Source organism: Phyllostomus hastatus, unplaced genomic scaffold, assembly GCF_019186645.2.
Source record: "Phyllostomus hastatus isolate PE091 unplaced genomic scaffold, TTU_PhHast_1.1 phas_scaffold_1066, whole genome shotgun sequence".
Taxonomy (NCBI): Eukaryota; Metazoa; Chordata; class Mammalia; order Chiroptera; family Phyllostomidae; genus Phyllostomus; species Phyllostomus hastatus.
Genome location: NW_025334004.1, coordinates 30,172,991 through 30,192,305, shown reverse-complemented (window position 1 = coordinate 30,192,305; position 19,315 = coordinate 30,172,991). Strand labels below are relative to the sequence as shown.

Sequence of the window (19,315 nt, the reverse complement as noted above, 5' to 3'; positions counted from 1 at the left end):
GCTGGCATGCCGAGGATCGCTTTGCGGAGCCCTTTGTTTCTTGGGGAGTGTTTACAAAGCCATTGGCAGCCCTGGGTGTCCTGCAGGATGGTTGGCGACGGGCGCTTCTGCGAGGCCAGGGCCGCTGGGAGACGCACCTGTTGTTTCTCCGTCTGCAGACTTTTGGAGGTGAGGCCATGCTGATGGTCAGGGTCGGGCGGCGTGTGGCGTCCGCTCTGGGCCACCAGGTGCAGTTCAGGGAATGGGGGGTTGTCACATCCGAGACAGCTCTAGGGGGATGCCGGGACCCCGGCCTGCCTGTGCCGCTGCCTCAGCGAGGGGCGGTGGCCTTGTTTCCCCGCCAGACACCTGTGCCAGGGCCCCTGGATCACGCGGAAGTGCTCTGCAGGCCGCACCAGGCTCGTGGATGAAAGGGATGTTTGGTGTGGCCCCGAGAGGTTCCGCCTTTCCTGCCACAGACACCTCCTAAGGGCCCAGGATTGGATGGCGCGGAAGAAACACATGCACTCCAGGGGAAGAGGAGACCACCCCCAAAGGACCCCGTGAACCGGAAGCTTTGCATCCATTGGAACATTTTTTAAAAAGATTTTGTATTTATTTATTTTTAGAGAGGGGGAAGGGAAGGAGAAAGAGAGGGAGAGAAACATCAATGTGTGGTTGCCTCTCACACATCCCCCACTGGGGACCTGGCCTGCAACCCAGCTATGTGCCCTGACTGGGAATCGAACCAGCAACTCTTTGGTTCACAGGCCTGTGCTCAAACCACTGAGCGACACCAGCCAGGGCCCATTGGGACGTTTTAAGCCCGATCCCGATGTTCCTATTTGGCAGAAAAGGAGCCTCACCGGTGTCACCCACATGCGTGGTCTCAGGTGACGGGATGGTTGCCCCAGGTGAGCTGGCCTGGCCAGTCCCGCTGCATCGTCCCCGGCGAGGAGATGCTCACGGTTTGTGAGCCCGTGGGGGGCGGGGAGAGCCTCCGTCCTTCTTCGTTACACGGACGTTTTTCCTTGTAGGAAGTGCCTATGTCTGACCGTGACTGATGGCCCCGTATCAGAACTTGGGAAGTTATTGATCAGTGATTTGAATCTGGATGCCGGCAAATGGAGAAAAATGAGGGGCTGCTCTGGCTTCCGTCTCTGTAATCACAGGTGTCACGACCCTCCAGGGGGCCACAGAACCGTGCGGTGTCATCGAGGGGGGTTGGTTAATTGGAAGACATGATGTGCCTGCCTGTCAGGGGCTCCAGGTTGAGGAAACATCACTGTTACCCTGTGCGTCATTGAGAAGCCAGATGGCAGCCCTGGAGGGGTGCAGAGAAGTGGGGGCCAGCCAGCCCGGGAGTGGTCAGCTGCACCCTGCTGTCCAACACTTCAGCACCTCCCCCTGCACCCGATCTTCCCTCCAAGCGTGGGTCTCGGAGAGGCCCCATTTGAGGAGCAACAACTGGAAAAGATGGCACAGCTCAAGGCTGCTGAGGGCCTGCACTTGTCGGACTTGAACTTGACCCGGCAGCCTGTGTTTCCTGCACCTTGTGGGCTTGGGGATCTGCCTGAATTCCAACATCAGCCCCTCTGGGAACAGATAGGTTAAAACTAATAGCTTCTTTTTGGGGTGATGAAAACGCTAGGAAGCTAGACAGTGGCGGTGGTCGTGCTACTGAATTGCTCCCATTAAAAGACTGAGTTTTGCCCTGGCTGGCGTAGCTCAGTGGATTGAGCATGGGCTGCAAACCAAAGTGTCGCAGGTTCGATTCCCAGTCAGGGCACATGCCTGGGTTGCAGGCCATGACCCCCAGCAACCGCACATTGACGTTACTCTCTCTTTCTCCCTCCCTTCCCTCCCTAAAATAAAAATAAAAATAAATAAAATCTTAAAAAAAGAAAATAATAAATTAAAAAAATTTTTTTAAAGGCTCAGTTTTAAGGTATATGGATTATATCTTAACTCAAAAATGTTACAAAGAAACATGTTACAGAAGGAGGAGAAACCCTCCCAGGGAGAGGTCTCTCCAAACACGTGATGTCTGAGCTGCAGAGTCCCTGCCGTGGATTGCGGGGGGGCTCCCAGCGAGTCCTGGAACCACAGCAGACAGACACCTGGACCCCGCCCGGCCGCTCTAATGTCCCAGGTGCTCGGCGCGGTGTTCCGCTGCCGCGCCTGCCTCTCCTGGCCCCGGCAGTGATGTCCCTCGAGTTCACCCTGCGTGCTTGTTTGCGGCTCTGTTCCTACACGCTGTAACTGCGTTCGTGTCCTGTAACTCACTAGGTAGTTCTGTAACGGAATTGCCTTTTGCTTCTCCACCACTCTGCACCGGAAACAGTGGAAACAGCACAGCAAACAAAACCCGAAACGTAGTGTCTGTCTCAGGTGGCCAACACCCCCTCCAGCAAACCGTGGACTTGGCTGCTCCCTAGACTGTGAGGCTGGGGGCCACGTCCTCTCGGGCCAGTGGGCTTCGGGCCTGGGTGCGCTCAGGTCCCAACCCCGAGACTCCTGGGCCGTGTGACCTTGGGAATATTCTTAATCCCTCTGAATGTTGGTCGTCTCCTAAACCAGGCTGATGACGGTCGGTGTGCAGCTCGGGGGGGCGGGGGTCGTTGTGAATGAGGATGGAGGGCCTGGAGAGGGACAGCACCCCCGTAACCACGGGGCCACATCAGGGGTGGGTGCTGTGAGCAGTCGGGGCGCTGGGCCTGTACAGCACCCACAGGAGCCTGGCCTGGAGGAGGGGCCCACGGAGCCACGCTGCCCCTGTTTCCGTGGTGGTCTGTGTGCCCGCCTCTGCTCACACGGCCTCAGAGCCACGCCTGTCAGTGCCGTTGAGAAAACTCAGCCGTGGCCTTGGGGTGACCCTCCCCATTTTACATGCGGTGACTTCAAACTCTGCTGATGGCTCCCCTTTTGTCCCTGTGGGGAGAGATGTGGTCTATTCCCAGAAGCACCGGGTTGGGGAGCTCCCCCAACACACACGCCCACTCCCACCCTCCAGGGGTGCTGGGACCCCGGGACCCTGCTGTGCCTTGCCCAGCAGGGATGCTCAGGAGCAGGGCCGGGCGTGCTGGCTCGGGACCGCCCCCCCCCACCCCCCCAACAAGGAGCCTTCTAAAATAACTGCAGCACAGAAGGCCCAGAATGCATTTGGACTTATATTTGGAATTGCTGTTGGAAACAGTCTAGGCCAAATGTAACACCCATCTGTTGGGGATGGTTTCTGAGTAAGAAAATGAGGTGGTGCCGCAGGAGCCCGGGCAGCCCCCAGACTCAGGGCTGGCTGGGTGTCAGGGTCCGAGGGCCCTCACTCCGCCTGGGGCCCCACCCACTCCAGCCCCGGGGTCTCCTGCGGCTGCGGCCGCTCACTTCATGCTGGCCCGCCCCAACCGAGGCAGTTTCCCTTGAATGGAACCAGCCTTTCTTCCTGAACCTTCCATGGACGGGGCCGTCCTTCAGGGGTAGGGGGCCGATCTCCCAGCTCTGGAGAGGCGCCCTTCCTACCGAGCCTTGTTTACCGGCTGGAGCAGCCTTTCCCCCTCACTGTGGCTCCCGGCACCTGCCTGCCAGGGTGCGGCAGACGGAGACCCTCCCACATTCTCCGTGCCTTGCCTCTGTTAATGCATCCTGAGCTGCATCAGTGGGCCTGCGGTCCTGTGACGAGTATGATGAGCCGGTGTCAACTAACCCTTTGTGTGCCTTCCCTGTGGCCTCTTTCCCCCGCTGCATCCCTGCATCGCTGATTTTAAAGACAGAACACTGACGCCTGTGTTTATGTCTGCACGTCTGAACTTTAATGAGCTGCCTGCTCCAGTGGTTCCAGGTTCATTTGGATACTTGTCCTCGATACATCTGCTGTCCTGGGTATTTTCAGAATAGTTTTAACCCATTGGTGGCTTTCATTCATCCCAGGCCATTACCGACTCTTTCCCCCCAGAGGGTAGTTGTGGGGAAATCCTGGCACTGTTAACGGCAGACGGTCTTGTGAAGCATTATCCCAATTCTACCAGGGGCCCCCAACAGGCCCCCTGGAAACAAGAGCTGGTGTTTTGCTTCTGCCTTCCTTCCTGTGTCCCTGTGGGAAAGCTGACCGTGTGGCCATCAAACCTGCACACTTGGGACTCCTGCCAGGGCTCAGGGCGGGAGAGAGGTGCTGCCTGGAACAGCTCTGCAGTCTTCCTGGGAATCTGGGTTTCGAATCTCTGTGGCTTTCCCAGGTTCTGTTGTACCAGTGACCGTAAACTTGGTGGCAGCTCAAGACAAAATTTATTCTTCCATAGTTCCCAAGTCCCACACCGAGGGGTCAGCAAGGTCGGAGGCTCTGAGGGAGTGTTCTGCGCGTCTCCCGGCTTCCGGTGGCTTCCGACCACCCTTGGCGGTCCCTGTCTCCAGTCCCCACCTCTGTCGTCACCTGGGCTCCTCCCCATGTGTCTGTGTCCCCTCCTCTTCTCAGGAGGGCACCAGTCACTGGGTTTAGGGCCCACCCTCCATCCGAGATGTTCTCGTCTGAAGACCAACAACATCACGACATCTGCAAAGACCCTGTTTCCAAGTGAGATCCCATTCCCAGGATGGGGGAGAGGACTTGGGCGTATCTTTTGGGGACTCTACAGAGTCCCCATGGGAGGTGGCCATTACCACGGCGAATGAAGCTCCTGTTTGGACGTTTGCCCATCAAGTGGGGCGTGAAGGACTAGTCCTGACAGCCACGCATCCCAGCACAAGGTGGCTTTCAGGAGTCCCAAAGCCCCCCGCCCACTCTGTGGGCACATCCAGGGTCCCTGGGGCAACCGAGGCACCAGGGACAGTGTGCCTCATTCTGGCCTGGCTCTGAGAGGCCGTGCACCTGACTCACAGCAGGCGGGGTCCTGAGCTCACTCATGGCCCCCCACACGGATGCACAGGAGTAGTCTGGGCTGAGTGGGGCGGGGCTTGCCCGGTTGAAACACTGGGCACGTCCCAGCTTCTCCTCTGAAGTCCTTCCTGGTCTCTAAAGAGTTGTGTGGGATCAGCAGATTCCTCACAAAGTTACTTTATTTAAAGTGGAGGCAGCTCTAGGGGTTCTTGTTTTATTTATGAGCCAAATGCCTACAAGAAATGCTATTACTGCAAAATAAACTCTCAGTATGGAAAGCTTAAGTGTTGGGGTGGTAATTTATATGATGGCATTCCAGTTCCACCAAAGAGTGGGGATCGTTCTGTGGGAGGCTCTGGTGAGAATTCTGGACTTGGGTTTCCTATGAAAAACAGATTTTGAGTTCTGTCTGCGGTGGCTCAGTGGGTGGAAGCGTCGTCCTGCAAAGCAAAGGGTCGCCAGTTCGAATCCCGGCCGGGGCACGCGCCTGGACTGCGGGTTGGGTCCCCAGGGGCGGGGCCTGTGAGCGGCCGTCCACCGATATTTCTCTCTCACGCCCATGTTTTTCTCCCTCCTTTTCTCCCTCCCTTCCCCTTGCTCTAAAATAAAAAAAAAAAAGAAAGAAATAAAAACAGGTTTCGACGACAGTTTTGCAGGCACCTGGTACCCGTGTACGGACGGCGCTCCTGGGTCCGAGCCACACCGACAGGCCTGGTGCTCGCTGTGCGAGCCGGGAGTGGGCCCTGCAGTGCCGTTGCCCTCGGCCCGCGCAGCCGAGCTGCATTTTGGGGTCCACGCACACCTGGTTTTGGCGTCCATCCATCAATCAGCCTTTGAGGTCCCACTGACTGTAACTGACCTGCGGTGACAGGCGTTGTGTTTCGGGATTGATGGACGTCTTGTGTGCAGGGAGGGAGGACGGCGGGGCTGGTGCTGGGGACACCAGGGGCAGGCGCACGGAATGCCAGCACTGTGCTCGGGGAGTTCGGCTCTGGGGGACCCACTCCCCGGTCCCCGAGCCTCTCCCTACTGGCCCATCTGGAAGCAAGTCCTCCTGGAGCGTCTGTCTGACCGGACGAGGTGGACAAAGCCCCTTGCAGGGTGTTCGGGTTCGAGGCGACCTGTGGGCAGACCGCAAACATCCAGCGACCCCGCAGAGTGGCCTCTGTGGGCACGGGCTGCGGGTGATGTCTGAAGGGCCAGTGTCCTGGGTGCCGTGCCAGGGCCCGCGGGGAGGGAAATCAGGTCCCTGAGACTCGATCGGAGTACTCATGATCAGTGAGTCTTTGTGTCCCGCTCTGACCCTTGCTAGACGTGAGGGGTCCCGGAGAAGGACCACCTGCGGCCGACCTGTGCGAGGGCACCGGCGGTTCCTGCAGGAGTGGGCGTGGCCCGGGGCTGGGGACGGCGGAGGTGCTGGCCGCAGTGGGCAGAGTACCTGTCACGCCCCCGGACACGTGGGGACGCCCAGCAGTAAGACGGGCTGAACTGTCTGCCGTGGGAAGAGAGGAGCCAAGTCGGAGGAGCCGGGGGGACAGAGTGGGAGCTGAGGGGAGAGAGAGGCCGGGCACCTGGCCCGGGCACCTGACACCTGGCCTGGGCACCTCGTCCGGGCAGCCCGGCTCCCCGTGGCAGCTGGGTGCCGTGTGTGCGCCAAGGGTGTCAGGCACAGCTGGGGGTGCACTCAGAGGCACAAGACAGAGCAAGTGAGGGGTTTTGAAAACCAAAACAGGGCTAAGAACTCAACCCTTTCTGCGACCAGAAGCTGGGAGAACAAACTCACGACTGGGCAGGTCTGTGAGAGGAGAAGATCGCCGGGTGGCGGTGGGGTGACATTCCGCTCGGCTGCAGGGTAGGATGCTCTCTTCTCTGCTTTTATGGGCACTCAGAACTCCCCTCGTGAAACGGTCCAAAAAGGTCCACGGTGACAGACACGTTTTCAGAGGCCATCTGATGCGTCTGTGTTTCTAAAAACATTAACTAGGCAGATACAGGCTTGAGTGTGCATGGAACATTGCACGGAACATTTCTGGGAGGGTATTTAAGAAACCGGTAACAATGGTCCCCCTGGAGAACCTACCAGGATTTTTCCTGCAGGCATCACTGGGGGTGGCGCAGGGTGAGGGGCCCGATCAGATGGGGGGGGCACTTTGGCTAACCCTGGGCGATGCAGAGACAGACACCCAAGTCCGCCAGCTGAGGCCGAGCGGAGGAGGAGGTTCGGAGGACCCCGAGCAGCGTTTGGTCGGGGAGAGCCCGTTAGCTTCCGTGTGCAGCCCCGTGTCACACGCGTGGTGGGGTCCATAGGAAGAGGTGCGTGTGTGGCGAATATACAGGCCTACAGGGGTGTGCGTGCCTGGGCATGTTTGTGTGCTGTGACTAAACGCACGTGGTGGGGACTCCTAATCCAGAGAGACACAGCTCATCATGTTCTTAATGTTCGAACACCTGTGGAAAGGACCCGAATTTCAGGCGGAATTGTCATATTGCGAGAGCCACAGACGTTCTCCTGCTTCTTGCCTCCGACAGAGGAGGGGGCATCCGGAAGAAACATAAAATTCATGGCCTCTTTCTGCTGTTGTGCAATTTCGGTGACCTGGTGGTGTTTGGAGTTCGAGATTACTGTGACAACAGCCGTGGCCTGAGGGGGCAGGAGAGAACAGAGGAGAAGACCAGTGGGGGTGTGTCTGGGGCACCTACAGATGCGTGGGTGGGGGTGGCCCGGGGGGGGGGAGGACAGGAGGGGCAGGGAAGGAGGGGCAGGGAGGTGATGGGTCTGCAAGGCAAGGGAACAAAGAGAAACGCTGGAGGGTGTTTTTTTTAACATTTTATTTATTTAGTTTTAGAGAGGGAAGGGAGGGAGAGAGAGAGAGAGAGAGAGAGAGAGAGAGAGAGAGAGAGAGAGAAACATCAACGTGATGATTGCTGGGGGTCGTGGCCTGCAACCCAGGCATGTACCCTGACTGGGAATCGAACCTGCGACGCTTCGGTTCACAGCTGGCGCTCAATCCACTGAGCTACGCCAGCCAGGGCTGAAATGCTGGAGTTGTAACGGACAAGACTGGGTCAGGTCTCTGTGCGCTGGTTTCCACTGCTCCTCTCTTCTAGTAGTGTGATTTCCCACGCGCGCGTGGTGAAAGTGTCGGTTTGTTTCATCCGCAGGCTGTACTCCGACTATCTGTACTTCGCCAGTTCGAACAAGTCTGCGGATGACTTCCACGACAAAGTGACGGAGGCCCTGCAGCTGTTCGAGAACTGCATGCTTGACTACTCCTTGCGCGCCTGCGTCTACAACAACACCCTCAGCAACGCCCTGCCTGTGCGTGCCCCGGGGGCCTGGCCCCACGACGGGCGGGGAGGGGGGCGGGCGGGCGGCGTTGTGGGGACGGTGCCAGGGGTCGTGCATGGGGATTTTAGCGTATATACCCAGAGGAGCATTTTCATGTGGGATTGGCTGCCCCCCACCCCGGCCTTTGAGCTGGCGGCTGATCAAAACCAAATATGCCTGGGCGTCTCAGTGTGGAAAGCCGAGGGGCCCTTTTAGCTGGCAGCCCGCCCTCCTCCCCGCTGATCTCCCGGGAGGAGGCTCTCTCCTCCGTGGGAGAGGGAGGAGGGTGCTCTTAGGAAGATTACCGTTTAGCGAGCTTCGGGAACGAACACACCGTGCAATTAGCATCGGCAGACGCTCCGACGCCCGGCTCCCAAGCTTTCTTCACGTTCTCCCCAATGGTGGGCTGTTTGGTTGGCTTCAAAAAATTACCCACCCGGGACTTCCAATGCTTCTTTGACAGGTTCTCAAAGGAAAAATATTTTCTTTTCTTTTCTCTTGTTTGCCTTTAGGAATGTAGTTATACTTTTTTGTATAGCTGTACAGCAATGGCATTTTTTTTTTAAATGCAAATAAGCTGGGAATGGTGAGTTCAGCATGTTTTGCTCAGGATGGCCCCTCCCCCGGTGCGGCACCCAGGCTTGTCCTGGGCACCCTTCCGGCAGGCCTGGTGTGGCGAGCGAGCCCTCTCCTGCGAGGCCAATGCCACCTGCTTGGGGCATGGTTCACGAGCCTTGCTCTGCCGACACTGTCACGTGGGAGGCACGGACAGATCTGCTGGGGTCGGAGGCTGGGAACCCCAACAAGTGTGTGGGGTTCAAGGTCAACGGGTTTTACTCCCTCCTCCTAGTTATCAGGGCCACCCGTGGGAAGGCAGGTGCAGCAGGTAGGGTTCCAGGCTGCGCTGCTGGAGTTGGTAGTTTGGCGGGGAAGCGGCAGCCAGGGCACAGGTAACCACAGGATGCGGGCGGTGGTGCCGGACGGGGAGGTGGCCTTCGGAGCCGGACAGCGGTGCGGGTTCAGCCCCCAGGTCGGGCCTTTACTAGCTGTGTGACTCTGGGCCGTTGTCTTGGCTTCTCTGAGACGCATTGCTTCACTGTGAAGTGGGCGGGTCAACGCTGCTTTACCCGGCTGCCGTGCCACTTAAGGAAGGAGTGGCGGTTCATCGAAGTGTGGTGGAGGAAAACCAGCTCTGGCCCGGGGCCCGGGACTTAGAGTGACAAAAGCAGACTGGCGAGAGAAACACCCTGTCACCCACGGCCAGGTCAGGGACAGGCTGCCACTGCCTTACGCAGTCCCATCCTGTCACAAACTCCTGGCCCCTGTCCTTCTAGAAACTTCTCCGGTGGCAGAGGCAGGCTCTCTGGAAGACATAAAGCTTACCAGCCCAGAGAGAACTGAGAAGCTCTGCAAAGCCGATGCCTTCACGAGGGTCCGTCCTCCCGAGGGTCCGTCCGTCCGTTGGAGGCGGCCCGCTCGATTTCCCAGGCTGCGCGTCCCCCTTCTCCGAGGCTGCGGCCCTGCATGGGGTCGGGTTGTGCACAGCTCCAGAGGCGGCCGATGAGTTTGGGGACAGCTTACCCTCTGCTTATTTCCCTTCCTCCGCGGCCTCCCACTCGGTGAGAGGGGTGACGAAATGGGGAAGGGACGGGGAGATGCAGCTGGTGGTGGCCACCCGTGTGGTGTCATGCGAGTCCTCGTCTGGCTGTTGCCAGGGTGTTCAGCAATTCCACGGCGAGACCGACGAGCCGGGGCCCGCGGCCGGGTGCGGGACGGGACGATGCAGAGCCGTGGTCCCTGCCCTGGAGGAGCTGCTAGGGAGGAGAGGGAGTGTGATACCGAGGTGTGTCAGCCTCAAGACCTGGGCGGGGGGGGGCGGGGCCTGGGGAGCTGGGCGTGCAGACCCCTCCCCGGATTTCCACACCTGGGGACCAGGCAGGCCTGGCACAAGGGCCAGGCATTCAGGGATGAAACGGGACTACGAGTCAGGTGACAGTGCCAGGCAGGTGTTGCTGGGGCGCTGAACTAGGCGAGGTGGGCAGGCTAGAGGGAGGCAGAGGGGAGATGGGAATGGCACAGGGGCCCCAAGTCCCCGGGGAGAGGGGGGGGAGGAGGGGCTTCTCAGGGAGGGGACGGGCTGCTCTCTCTTGGAGCTTTGCCCGGAGCTTAGGGCCAACTGCAAAGTTGGCAGGGACAGTCCCCGAGACTGCTGTCACTCTGACAGCATTTGCAAGTGGCAGGGGCCCCCCAGACCACCCCCAGGTTCAGTAATTCACAGAGAGGAGTCACAGCGTACACCAGGTGGAAACTGTAGTCATGGTTACGACTCACGTCAGGGAAAGGACACAGATTGGAATCAGCCAAGGGAAGGAGCACTCGGTGGGGGAGGGGGTGGGGGGTGGGGGTGTCCGAACTCGCAGCTTCCGGCCGTCCCCTGAGGCAGGGGCAGCGTGAACACCTCCCTCTCTGCCTCTGGGCGTGACCGCGACTCAGAGGGCTGCCGGCCAGGGAGGCCCACCGAGGCCTTCCGTGTCCATCCAGACTCCTCTCTGGGGCTCCATCACGCACTGCCCGAGGGGGTGACCGTCTGTCTCCGGTCCTGCCTGGAGGTCGGGCTGACACGGAGAGGTGCAAAGGCCCTGTCAGAACTCATGGAGTCGGACCGGCCCGTGGCCAGGTCCCCCAGTTGCACAAAGACTCTCACATCAGGCAGGACGTCCCAGCTGGCCCAGAGGTCACCTCCGGGAGCTGGAGACAGAGGCCTGGCCTCTCTCTGGGGGAGGTTAATTCTTCATACCCAGGCTTGCCCTTTGACACGAGGGAAGGCCCAGCAGGAGGACAGGGACTGCCTCCCCGCCCCCCCCCCCGCCCCCGCCACTTGTGTGGGTGCTTACATTCCAATGTGCAGACACCCTCACGGGCCTGTAGGCCAGCACGGCCCCAGGCTGCAGCGGCTCCCTCACCTGGCTGGTCTTTGAGGTGTTTGTAGGTGTTCTTTGTGGCTGTCGTGTGCTGGGCACAGGGGCAGAGACGGCCAGGGTATGGTGCAGAGAACATTTGCATCTTCAGTGGCTCTTCCACTGGCCTCTTCCTCGGTAGCAGTCCTTGTTGTGCAACGTGTCGTGGGGCTGCGGACAGGGCCGTCTCGAGGAGGAAGTGCCACCCCAAGTGGGAATCTGCACGGGAGGCAAGAACGCGTGGCATCTGACGTCTGGCGTCTGGAGACAGCTGTCTGCTCGGATCGACCCCTCTTCGGGGCTGGTCCACGCGGATGGGCCACGACACTTTGGGAAAAGTGCCGCATGGTGCCGGCAGGGGTGGGGGCCGTTACTCCTGGGGTGACGCCTGCCCCCTCCTCTGGTCCCAGGTGCGGCTGCAGGTCGGCCTCTATGCCGTGTACCTCCTGGACTGGCTCACCGTCTTCAGGAAGGAGCAGTTCCTTGTCCTTCGCCTGGAAGACCACGCCTCGGACGTCAAGCACACCATGCACCGGGTCTTCCAGTTTCTCAGCCTCGGTACGAGCGCCGCCGGGCCAGAGCGCCGTGCGTGCTGGGCACTCTCGGGGTCCCAGGCAGACTCTGTGAGCCGGGCAGGGTGGGCTGAGCTGGGAGGCCACTCCGCCTCTGTCTGTGAGCTGCCAACCGCTCTCCGGGCCTGTGCGTGGTGTGGGGGGGCATCCCTGGGGAGGAACCGACGGCCCCTCATCTGGGAGCCTACCGTCCACTGGAGGGAGGGGACACGCTGCGGCTCTAACACCTGGCAGGATGATGGGGAGGGTTAGCGTGGTCACAGTGAGTGTATCCAGGTGACCTGGGGTCCCAGCGGCTGAAGGGAGCGTGGGAGGAAGTAGTCCGTTAACTGAGCCTTGGGGGTGGGCAGGATGTCGGGGGGTGGCTGGGACCATCCTGTGGAGGCCCCAGGGCCCGCAGGAGGCATCGGACAGGGCATCACGTTGTCTTGAGTGTGGGGGCCCCTGGGATCCGAGCCACGGGGCGGGGGCACGGGCTGCTGGGCCTGGCCCGCCATCACCTTCTCCTTCTGCTAAGGCCCGGGCCCACTTCTCTTTGACCTGGCTCCCTGTACACTCCAGCACGAGCGAGCTTGTCTTTCGTCCCCAACATGCTCGGTTGGGCCAGTTCTGCTCCCTCTGCTCCACACGCCGAGGCTGTGGCCAGACCCCGAGAGCCTGGGGCCAGGAGGCCTGGGCCTCGAACCGGCGGCAGGTGACACTGGTGGGGGGCTGACGGTCCAGAGGGCCGGGGTGGAGGTACAGCCTGGGGTGGCCATCCTGCTGGCTCGCTCCCGGGTGGGGGTCCCGCCGGTGGGGTCTCTGAGCACAGACAAGTCCCCCTCCTCCCCCTCCCCACGGCCACTTCACAGCAGGGCACAGGGTGAGCCACGGCCCCGCCGTGGGCCCTGTGCATCCGCAGCCCGCAGTAGGCATGACGGTGGGCGGGCGAGTCGGAGAATCTGTGCACGACTGTGCCTGGCCGGTTGTGCGGGGGCCCGGGGCCCGGCGGATGGCGGCCGTGGGAGCCCGCGTGGACGGACGGGCAGTGGGGAGAAAGCCGGGCGGCGAGGTTCGGGGAGGAGGCAGCCTAAAACACCGGGGTGCCTCCGGGGGCGGGCACCAGACACGGGCCGTGGGGCCTGGGGCTTCGGAACAACGCTCCGTCTACTGTCCCCCCTCGGCAGCCCCCTGGTGGGTCCGGCCCAGGAGCTCGATCTCCACACACACTCTCGGGGTGCAGGGGTGGGGGGTGGGAGGTCCCCGTTTCAGCCCGCAGCCTGGCTGGGATGCCTGCAGCGGGTCTCCGCCTCCCGCCGGCCCCCCGCCTCACGGGCCTCCTCCGTGCCTTGCAGGGCCCTTGAGCGAGAAGCAGGAAGCCCTGATGACTAAGAGCCCTGCGTCCAACGCCCGGCGGCCCGAGGACCGCAGCCTGGGGCCCATGTGGCCGGTCACGCAGAGGATCCTGCGGGACTTCTACGAGCCTTTCAACGCCCGGCTGGCGCAGGTCCTGGCCGACGAGGCCTTCACCTGGAGGAAGACGTGAGGCCGGGCCCCCGCCGCCCGCCCGGGGCCTCCGGCTTCGCTGTCGCCGCGGTTCGAAAGCCCCCCTCTGAGGGGAGCCACTGTACTCAGAGCGAGGAGGGAACTCCGAGATTCGAGGCTCCCTTCCCTCCCAGGCTCATGTGGATTAGGACCTTCCAGCATTTCCTTTGCAACGTCAAACAGCCGGCACCGACCCTTCTCCAGGCTCCTCCGCCCCGGCCGCCGGGAGCCCCCTGCTGGACGGACCGCCTTCTGTTCCCGGCCCTGCCTGCCCGGGGCCCCTGCTCCTGGGGTGAGGCTGGTGGGCACCGCTCCGGGAGCCGAGAGGGGAACCCCGGCCTGGCACTCGACTGTTCTGGGGTCCGGCCGAGCACGCTCGAGGTCATGCCGTGGGGCTCGCCAGCGCTCCCCCCTCACATGCAGTTCTGGAACATTCTGTGGATCCCTACCCACCTGGCAGAGATGGGGGTGTTTTTATCCCCCCACCCCCCTTCATCCCACAGTCAGCCCTTCGTTCCCTGCAGAGACAAACCCCGTGGCCTCTCGGACCACCCTCCACTCTCTTCTCCTGGACTTGGGTCTAACACAGAGAGTTAGACAGGCTCTAGCGGCTAGTGCGCTAGCCGGAGCTCTCCCTCCCGCCTCTTTAGATGTTTGCTCCAGCATTTATTCGGTGTATAATTGGAATAGGCATTTGTAACCGAAGGGGTGACTGCGGCTGTTCACGCCAGGCTGTGCAACTTCAGGGCACCGAGCGCTTCCTGGGAATCTGGGGTCCGGGCCCGTCCTGCGCACAGGGCCGCGGAACTGCGGGGGGACCTGACGTTTCGGTCTGGCCGCCCGGGCTCCCTTGCTCTGCCTTCCCGTGGGTGAGCCTGGGACACTCCCCCCACCCCACCCGCTCCACCACACATGACCACAGGCCTGGCTCCGCCCACAGACGACACGACACCCCTGTGCTGACTCAGAAACAGCGCACGGGCTGGCCTGGGGCCGAGCGTGGCATGCCAGGGTTCTGCGGGCACCTTGCCGGGCCGCCTGGCCGCTTGCTTTCCCCGTGGGTGGGCTAACGGTCTGTCACTTCCCGGAGGTGATGGGCAGAGACCGACAAGAACCCGGGCCCCCTGGGCACACAGCCCCACGTGGGAACCAGTGACGCTGTGTGCTTGCGTGTGGTCGGGGGAAGCTCCCTGCGCACGCACCAGAGCTCTCGCTCACGGTCCCGGACACCGGGTCAGAAACTGTCGACGCCCATCGGCACTCACAGGCGTGAGCACTGGCCAGGCTCCAGCCGCAGCCCTCGTCCTTCTGCGGCGCAGGTGGGACGCACCACCCGTCCGAGGGCGTGCGGGGGGCTCTCGGGGCGGGCACGGCCCGGCTTTTTCTGCTACGGAAGGGGCTGTGTGTCCCCAACACCCGCCTCCAGGGGCAGCCCCCGGCCCTTCCTCTCCCGGCCGGCCCTTGGAGCACACGCGTGCACTGGGGAACATCATGGCAGCGTGTGTGTATGTGTTTATTTGCAGCACGTGTGTGTGCGAGTGCATGTGGGGGAAGGTGCCTTTTCTGAGCGGGTGCTCGACAGTCCCGTGGGTGGCGAGGCCGCTCGCCTGGACGCGGCCCTTTCACGGAGTCACGGAGTAACCTCTCTGCCAGCCACCTTGTCACTTCCACCACGTGTGTTGCGGCCCCGCCCCGCCATAGCTGCAGGGCACTTTTCTCACGCACGCACTCCTGTGCATGTGACTAACATGCAGACTCATTCTGCTTCTTACAGAAGTACCACGGACGGTGTTATTTCCAATATTATTTGGTGTATTATACAGGTCCTTTCACACACGCCGGCCCGCCCGTCCTGTGCCCGCCGGCGCCCCCAGGAGCAGTTTCCGTCCAGGGGCCCTTCTCCGAGGGCGATGCCTCTGCTCTCTCTCCCTCGCTCGAGGTCGAGGCTCGTTCTTGTCGACGGCGGAGAGGGGGTCCTGAGCCTGTCCCCCCAAAACCAAAGCGAAATGGAGCGTTTCCCACGGCCCATTGCCTTCTGCGGACTTTGCCTTCTGCGGAGCCGTGGGCGGGGCTGTCCTCCCTTCGCCCTGGGAGCGGTGTGCGGCGACCCGCAGTTGGGCTGAGCTTTTATCACTATTTACCAGAATTAAATGTGCGCCCCGTGGCGGGTGCCCGGATACACAGGCTCTTCCTCGCCGCCATGAGCCCTTGTGGCGGGTTCTCCGCGGTGTCCCCAGTGCGTGAGCGAGTCTTGGAAGGGGGTGCAGTGTCTCTCCTGCGTGCGGTGTGCACCTTCTCTGTGAAGGCGACCTGCTCCCCTCGGTGGCAGGTGAGAGAGAGGCAAGGCCCCGGAGGGAAGGGCTGAGGTGTGACCAGGGTCGCCCCGTGCGGGCCTGCAGTGGGGGGGGGAGTCCGGGTGTGAGGTCCGGCCCTGACCACCCGCAGGCCGGCTGCTGTCTTCAGACGCTCGGATTCGAAGGCCCAGTGACCGCAGGCCCTGCCTCTCCCAAGAGGCTCCTCTCAGTGTGGCTGCTTCCCCAGGTCCCCTGCCTGCCTGGCTCCCGGGGGCTGCATTGGAGACCCCTGGCATCACTGGGTGCAGGTCGTGTCACTAGACCCTCAGGGTCCCCTGGCCGTCCTTGGGGGGGAGGGTGTGCCTGAGAGAGCAGATGACGGTTGTCTCAAGTTCAGGGCTTTGGACGGCTAGGTCATCCTGGGGACAGTGTGGACGCCGGTTGGTCCCGGTTCTGGAAAGACCCACCCTGGGAGAGGCTCTCGCTGGCACCCCCCACGTGGCGGGGACCACGCACCTGGAAACCCCGTCTCCGACGACAAAGCCAGGAGCGGCTTTGCTTAGCAGAGAAACTACTGTGTCCGGAAGGAGAAGGGGGCAGGGCGACTCGGGGAAGGCAGACAGGGGAGTCCTGAGGGTTGACTCCGTTTCCCTCTTTGCCGTGCGGCCGCCCCACACCCAGCTCGGGGACCAGCTCAGACGGGACGTGCTGCATAGGATCATCTGCGTCTGAATGCCAAGGCCCCCCAACAACCTCTCCCCAGACGACCTCTCCCCAGACGGCCCTGTGGGGACTGGAGCAAAGGCCAGCTCCTGGTGGGGGCACCTCGGCCCCGTCCCGCAGGGGGGAGAGGTACCGTGTGCGGGCGGGTGTTGTCTCGTCGCCCCGGAAATCTCCCCCCGCCCCGTGGGCCACCGCCCGGCCTGTGGGCGAGCGGAGCCTGCTGAGGCCTGTGGGGAGGTCACGCTTCCCCAGAACCTCGCCTGGCGGGGCTCCCTGAGCGGCGGCAGGGACCACAGTCGGCCCGGGGAGCAGGCCACCCCAGCAGGGATGAACGGGCCTGGGGAGTGGCATTAGCATCCTGTGGCTGCCGTCACAAGTCCCTCCCAACTGAGTGGCTTAAAACAGGGCTATGATCTCACAGTTTGGGGGCGCAGAACCCCAGTGCCAGGCTCGCGGGGCTCAATTGGGGGGCAGGCAGGGCTGCTGGCTCCCTCTGGAGGCTCTGGCGAGAATCCAGGTCCTCGCCTCCTCCAGCCTCTGGAGGTCACCGCTTTCCCTGGCTCGTGGCCCCTCCGTCTCCAAAGTGCAGCCTCTTCACAGCTCTCTCTGACCCTCGCCCTCCGGCCTCTCCGAGAGACCCTTGTGCTTGCTCCGGGCCCACTAGCGGACGCAGGGTCATCGCAGCATCTCCAGGTCCCAGCGGCAAAGCCCCCTTTGCCGTGCAGGGTGACACAGTTACAGGTTCTGGGCTCGGGGCGCGCACACCTTGCAGGGACGTTACCCAAGCACCCATAGCAGGCTGGTCCAGGGAGCCGGTTGGACAGTCCAGGGGTGAGTGGGTGCCCACGGGCCTACCCCTCGTGGCCGTGCCCCGTGGGGCCCAAGCAGGGCTGAGTGGGCGGGCAGCTGCTTCACAGAGGGCCACGCTTCCAGACACGCCCGCTCTGGGAGGGTGGGCCTTCCTGTCCAGGCAGGGTCCCGTCGCTGGAGTGAGTGGGGCAGGGTGAGGTGAGGCGGGGCGAGAGGCCCCCCTTTCTTTTAAGTTCAAATTATAAGTCATTCTTTAGTATGTTTCTCCCCAGTGAGCCCCCCCCGCCCCCCAGTGAGTCCCTCCATAGAACTATTTCTGCATCCCTGGGTAGAAGTGATTTCTGAGTGCTTACAAGTTTGTTTGTTTTTTTTTAAGTTACTTTCTCAGTTCTCCAGGAAACCACATCAAACGCTGGGCACTTCTGAATTTCTGAAGCTCAGCTGTTTCTGAGGAAGTCACCACTCTCAGGGAGCAGCTGCTGAAAGCTACGAAAATAGAATGTTTTCTGGCCCCCGAGAGATCCTCAGGGGCCACTGACCTTTGGCCCCAGCTTCTCGCTCCAGGGATTTGGCTTTGGAAGGCTGACCTCTCCCCTCCCTTTCATGCGTCGTGCCTGATGGTGCCAGGTTGGGCTCCACTCTGCGACCCAGGCCCTGTCCCTGCTCCTGAAGCCCCTCCCTGACCCCAGACCTCCCCGCCTCAGTGGCAGCCCTGCCCCCCCCGTGCCCCTCACTTGCAGATCTGCCGGGCCAGCTCTTGGGCGGGCGGTCACATCAGAAGTGGACGGCCTGCCCCTGGGCTCAGCCTGCCCGAGGGTTGCAAAGGCACCAAGGGGACACATTCCAGGTGGAAAGTGTACAAACAGCCGAACTGTAATGTTTCGGCAAATATTTCCTGAACGTCTACTTTGCACTAGGCCCTGGGCATTGGGGGTGGGATGGGGGCGCGTTTCGCCGGCTCATGCGCTGATCCCTCGGGCGGTTCTCCCACCAGGTATTTGGGCCGCGCTGACCGGGAGAGGCAGCGCGGGGGGGGGGGGGGCGGGGAGTGTTCCCCGAGTGTCTGTAATTACGGAGAACACGGGGCAAGTCGGGAACGCGGGGAAATCCTCCCCAGCCACACATAACATTTCTTAAACATGTTATCTTTCCTTAAAACATTGAAGGCTCATTAATTTGTCTTCTGATCAAAGGGCCAAAGCCTCTTCCCTGAAGGTGAGTGTGCGGGTGGGGGGGTTCCGGGGCATCCCGGAGGCGTCAGTGTTGGCTTTGGGGTTCTGGCTCTCAGAGGGCCCGAGAGTGGGAACCGCCCCCCAAAGCCGGGCCTCCTTGGCTGGGGCGGTCGGTGTGCGCCCCGCGGAATCTCCTTCCTCCGTGCTCGGACTCTCCGAGGCCTCCCACCCGGTCTTCCGAGTGCGTGCGGCTCGTGAGTTCACATCGGTGGTTCTCCAAGGGCGGTCCGGGGGTGCCGGGGACCCCGAGATCTCTGGGGAGGTCCACCCGTCACAGCCGTCTCCAGGATCGTACCGTGACGTCATCCCTTACGCACGCCTCACGCACGCCTTCCCTGGCCCGGTCCGGGGGGCGGTCTCCAGCGGCCACGGCACACTCCGACCTTGCGCTTGCGCACTCGCGGGCTTTGAAGTCTCTCGGCTGCACTTCCGACTGCAGTGTCGGCAGACGCAAACGACACGCACAAAAGCTCTTTGGGACCTCCAGTAATTTTTAAGAGTGTAAAGGCACCTTGCTACTACACAGTGTTGAGGACTCGCTGGTTTACCTATTTAAGTAAAGCGCGCATTTATAATATGAAGCACCGCCGGGGTCAGGAAGACCTGGGAACGATCACGATTGGTTTATTGTAAACCAACGTCGATGGGAGGAGGGCCTTGGTCAGAACAGCCCCGGAGGTCAGCGCTGGACGGCTGCGCCCTGGGAGGCCGGGTGAGAGCCGCCGCGGTTACAGTGGGGCGGCCCTTCACTGAGCACGTGCTGAGGGCAGCCCCGTGCCTGGTGCCCCTTCTCCGTGGATCCCCACCACCGTCCCAGGAGGGCGGGCCCGCCTTTACACAGGTGGGGAAACCGTGGCTCCGAGGGGCCGGTGAGGAGCACCGGACCCCGCCGGCTACTAAAGGCCAGATCTCAGGTCTGCTGGTCTCTAGGTCCTGAGTCTTCTTACCTTGCTCTTCTCACCCCTGAGTTCCCGCAGTCCGAGCTTCCCAGGAGGCGGGTGGGGAGGGCAGAGCCTCTGGTGGAGCTGG

At 61.9% G+C, this 19,315-nt stretch overlaps 1 protein-coding gene across 4 annotated transcripts in view; it reads left to right on the top strand.

Annotated features, from left to right (window-relative positions):
- CHST15 (carbohydrate sulfotransferase 15) overlaps positions 1 to 17,758 on the top strand; it is a 70,802-nt gene extending 53,044 nt beyond the window's left edge. For 3 of the 4 annotated variants that reach the window (XM_045854101.1, XM_045854103.1, XM_045854102.1), the window contains exons 6-8: positions 8,009 to 8,165; positions 11,542 to 11,689; positions 13,038 to 17,758. In XM_045854101.1, coding sequence (XP_045710057.1) covers positions 8,009 to 8,165; positions 11,542 to 11,689; positions 13,038 to 13,228 — 496 coding nt within the window. In that variant the 3' untranslated portion in view covers positions 13,229 to 17,758. Of the gene's footprint in view, positions 1 to 8,008; positions 8,166 to 11,541; positions 11,690 to 12,264; positions 12,398 to 13,037 lie in introns of all 4 variants that reach the window. The other variant, XM_045854104.1, reaches the window with a different exon arrangement.
- The last annotated feature ends 1,557 nt before the right edge of the window (positions 17,759 to 19,315 follow it).